We start from the raw sequence: 5000 nt of genomic DNA, 5'->3' as shown, positions 1-5000 counted from the left end.
AGTTTGAGCTCTTCTCTAAGCAAACACGGTTTGTATTCCACCATCATTCTCCCAGACAAGTTGAGCATGAAAGCGCTAATCTGGCCCACTAATTAGATTCCAAAAACAAAAGTGGAATACTGATGCTGTCAAAAACGCATCCTTCAAAGACTTGAATTAAGACCAAATGAACATCTTGTTTCTATTGTGTGTGTGTGTGTGTGTGTGTGTGTGTGTGTGTGTGTGTGTGTGTGTGTGTGTGTGTGTGTGTGTGTGTGTGTGTGTGCTTTTCCTAGAAAAGAGTTTAGTCTTTTCAAAAGATTGAGAGAGAGAGAGAGAGAGTGGATTGAAACAGCAGAAAAGTCTGGGAGTCCAATTCACCAAACAAACTTTTCTCTCTCCCTTTTTTTTTTTTTTTATCAATATCCAATAAAGGAGACATGTTTGCCTGAGCTCTTGTTTTCCCTTAAATTGTACAAATTCCATATTTTGGTGGTTAATTTAGAAACAGAGGAGCAGAACAGTGACAGCCTGGTCAAGAGCATCCTGATAAGGTGATCTCACATTCTGTTTGACTCGACGTAGCAGTCTGGACTTCCAGCTGCTAACATCCATTTCTGTGGGCGGTCCCGAGACAGCAGGGTCCAAAAGTAGCTTTCGGCTAATGGCTAGTGAATATTCACATTTGACCTGCCACTTCTTTGGGCTGGTGGGTGAAGCAAACCTACCAGCCACCTGCATATTTGACCAGCATTTGGCTGGTGGCTGGTGCTAACTTTGGACCCAGCTTGACAGACGACTACTTCATCCAATCAGCATCGCCAAATCCAATCCAAATCCGGTGGGAAGAACAGCGAAAATGTATGTCCCGCTGAGAAACTCCACTCGTGCATGCTCTTGTCCTTGTTTAATTGTCTTCATTGAGTTTATTTCTGCGATAACTTATGGCCGTTTACTCTATTAACGTTAAAGTTGACGCTCGTTGCTTCGCGAGACGCCATTACTGTTTTCTTGCCAGTGTCAGGTCCCTGATTGGGGTTACATTCGAATTTCTGTAAATCACTGGGGGCAGGTGGAAGTCCAGACTCATCCGTGGAGCGAAACAGACTGAGGTCACAGGATCAGGATGGTCTTACCAGGCTAGAACAGTGAAGGGTTAGCCCCACAACTTTCTAAGACAGGAGTTGTGAGAATGAGGTGGAAAGGGGGAACTCTGAAATGCCAGAAGGCTGTAGAGAGAGAGGGGCAGAGAATGAGGTTTCTGAACCGATGTGGCCTCTCGGGCACTGCTTCCCAAACTGGGGATTGGTGGAGTCCCGGAGGTCCTTGAGGGGGGGGGGGTTCCAGCAGGTCCCCAGCAAAATGACAAAGACTTTAATTTGATTGAATTAATTATCCCAATTAGACAATGTATAAGAAAAATGGGCTTCACTCTCACTGCTAATATCTCCTGACATACAGGCATTTCAATAGTCAATCTTCCCATATGACTGCTTTCATTAGAAACGTCATTGGCCGAGGATTCAGAGAGAGAGTTTTAGTGCCCACGGTGCTGTTTCAGAGGCTTTTGCACCCTGACAAGAACACTGAATCTTTGCCTTTTTTTTATATTTTTTGCTGTGAAAACGGTCAAATTTTAAGATATCAGAACAGCGTCTGGCGATGGCCTCGATCTGAAAAACATCGTCATTGGTGTCGGGCGTCAAAATCGGTCAAACCCAGAGACCTCAATAGCTCGTCGACACGCTACCCTACACCCCCCGAGAGAAGGAGGATGGAGGAGAGGAAGGATGGGCGGGACCAGTGCCGCAGGGATGACCTCTTTTTGTAGGCCAACCCCGGAAGGTAGCATCGCCCCGAGTTCCCTCGTCTCTAAGTCAGTGGGTTTTTGGAACGGGTTTTTGGTTAGATGCCTGAAATAAGGCGTGCGGTTAACAAACGTTTACGATCGATGTTTGTGTTCAGCAAGATAATCTTCACAAACGAACACTTATTATTGTTGAAGTGTGTAAATGCGATCATCAGAAATCGCAATATTCAGAAAACGCTTCAAAAATCATATGGTGTTCATTTTCGGGAACATTTCTTTTTGACCTTATTTCAGGCATCTAACCAAAACCCTATAAAAAAACCACTGACTTCCAGATGAGGGAACCCATGCGAACGCATTTCCGGGTTTGAGGACTCATTCCTGTGGCACTCTATTAAAGAACACGCCACCATTTTGGGAGATCGGCCTATTTGCCATCTTCCCACTAGTAAGACGAGAAGATAGATGCTCTGTGCGTGGAGTAGAAAAATAACGAGCAATAGTGTCTTTTCAAGCCAATTTGGCATCTCAGGGCTTGTGGAGACTTGTATTATGCCAGGTGAGCAGTATGGAAGCTTTCTTTTCTTTTCTTTTTTGACTCATGTTAATGCGAGTAGGCTGGCCAGTACCATTGACTACCATTCATTGTGCTAAGCTAACTAGTGGGAGCTATGTTTCTACTACACGCACAGAGAAGAGAAGGGCATCAAATTGATCTTCTCGTCTTACTATGAGGAAGATGGCAAATAGGTGAATCTCCTAAAATGTTGGCGTGCTCCTTTAAAAGGGGGGGGGGGAGTGTGGAGGAGGAGGAGGAGAGGGGGAGGAGGTATATGGGGGTTTGGACGGCTTGTCTTGGGGCACTGACTGCGGCGGCGTTGGCCATGGGGCTGCTGTAGTAAGGGGTGGAGGAGGTGGTGGTGGGCGAGGCGACGGCTCCCCTTACAGCCAGATACTGCGGGGTGAGGCCGCCCAGGCCCGTCAGGCTGCCCCAGGTGGTGGCGCTGTTCAGCTGCTGCATCTGCTGCGCCAGCTGCTGCTGCAGGCGCCGCTGCTCCTTGTCCTTCTGTGTGTCAGCGAACTTCACCACGATGGGGGACGAGCAGCCCTGTATGTGTGTGTATGGGGAAGGGGGGGGGGGGGGGGGGGGGGGGACGAGGGATGAGGAAAAGAGAGGAGAAAGGAGAGGAGAGGAGAGGAGTTAGCGTCAGGTCATCCAATTCCGGACAGCATATGACCAAAGGAATCACAATCATCTACCAATGTATTTCACCCTGTTCTGTTTTCACTGAAGTTTATCATAAAGTAACAATCCTCCATCTGTCTTAAAAAAAAGTTTCATATCACTTTTGTAATTGATTTTATTCCAGTCCCTGCTAGCCTGACATCGCCAGTCCATAATGCCTCAACCAATCAGAGCAACGAAATGTGTGTCGCAGCGCAGAGCGACTGAAACACATGGAAATAGACTGTTACTGATCAGTTGGTGTCGCAGCGCAGAGCGACTGAAACACATGGAAATAGACTGTTACTGATCAGTTGGTGTTGCAGCATAGAGCGACTGAAACACATGGAAATAGACTGTTACTGATCAGTTGGTGTTGCAGCGCAGAGCGACTGAAACACATGGAAATAGACTACGTTACTGATCAGTTGGTGTCGCAGCGTAGAGCGACTGAAACACATGGAAATAGACTGTTACTGATCAGTTGGTGTCGCAGCCTAGAGCAACTGAAACACATGGAAATAGACTACGTTACTGATCAGTTGGTGTTGCAGCATAGAGCGACTGAAACACATGGAAATAGACTACGTTACTGATCAGTTGTTGTCGCAGCGTAGAGCGACTGAAACACATGGAAATAGACTACATTACTGATCAGTTGGTGTTGCAGCATAGAGCGACTGAAACACATGGAAATAGACTGTTACTGATCAGTTGGTGTTGCAGCGCAGAGCGACTGAAACACATGGAAATAGACTATGTTACTGATCAGTTGGTGTCGCAGCATAGAGCGACTGAAACACATGGAAATAGACTATGTTACTGATCAGTTGGTGTCGCAGCATAGAGCGACTGAAACACATGGAAATAGACTATGTTACTGATCAGTTGGTGTCGCAGCATAGAGCGACTGAAACACATGGAAATAGACTACGTTACTGATCAGCTGGTGTCGCAGCATAGAGCGACTGAAACACATGGAAATAGACGATGTTACTGATCAGTTGGTGTTGCAGCGCAGAGCGACTGAAACACATGGAAATAGACTACGTTACTGATCAGTTGGTGTTGCAGCGCAGAGCGACTGAAACACATGGAAATAGACTACGTTACGACAGGAAGCAACCGACAAGACTTCTTTCTATGGATTCATATGACAGGATGTGAAAGGCACCCCAAATAACATTAGCCTTTGGTGACGGCCCCCCTATTGCAAGATGTCTTGGAAAAACCCATTGACAATACAATTGAAAATGTCAAAAATCACAGCCATACAACTTCCAAATATATTCTCTTACTTTTAGTAATGTGATAGCCTAACAATTACATTTGTATCTCAAATCTTTACTTATTTCTTCATATTCAATATTTCAGTTTTCCATTATGAACATTGTTCCAGACAATTACCAGAGATAGTCCATTATAGAGATGTGTCACCGCAGTCTCCTAAATGGTCACGTGGTCACCTCTCCCCTGAAGTGTTGTGAGAGGACTGTGCCTGGTGACGCGGGGTTAGTGCTGACCTAGCAAGCTAACTTGAAATGAAGTTTGTGAGTTCCCAAACTCCACACAAACCACACATATAAACACAAAGCTGGCCTGCCCCTTGTTAGATCAATATAGTTGTAACTACGATATTCGATTAAAAAAATAATTTTCCAACGACAGATTTAGCTACTATATCAACGAACTTCACATGTAGCTTTAGCTAATCGCTCCCTGCCAACGTGAGTTCCTGTTCCTGTTCCAAATCTCACGAGAGTGTGTTGCAGGTCTTGAACAAATTAAATTTTCTCCTGATCTGTCTGTCTGAAAGATGTCATTTTAGTGTCAGAATGTTCAGAAGATATGTGGCTTAGGATAATGGGCCGAATATTTAGTTTGATAACTATGGGGTGAAATAATCTGTCATAATCTGAGATCACGTTCACTTCTCCCATTTACTCCCTGCCGAACGTCTCTTAAGTGGGCATGTCCGTCAAAAAC

At 45.4% G+C, this 5000-nt stretch overlaps 1 protein-coding gene across 1 annotated transcript in view; it reads right to left on the bottom strand.

The window, feature by feature from the left end:
• Positions 1-5000, bottom strand: part of celf2 (cugbp, Elav-like family member 2) — a gene marked incomplete at its 5' end in the record, with an annotated part of 209156 nt that overhangs the window by 32685 nt on the left and 171471 nt on the right. The window contains one exon of the mRNA XM_083658685.1: positions 2736-2897. Coding sequence (XP_083514811.1) covers positions 2736-2897 — 162 coding nt within the window. The remainder of the gene's footprint in view (positions 1-2735; positions 2898-5000) is intronic.

Source organism: Poromitra crassiceps (assembly GCF_964638095.1).
Source record: "Poromitra crassiceps genome assembly, chromosome: 2".
NCBI classification, from domain to species: Eukaryota; Metazoa; Chordata; class Actinopteri; order Beryciformes; family Melamphaidae; genus Poromitra; species Poromitra crassiceps.
This window is presented reverse-complemented; position numbering and strand designations above follow the sequence as displayed.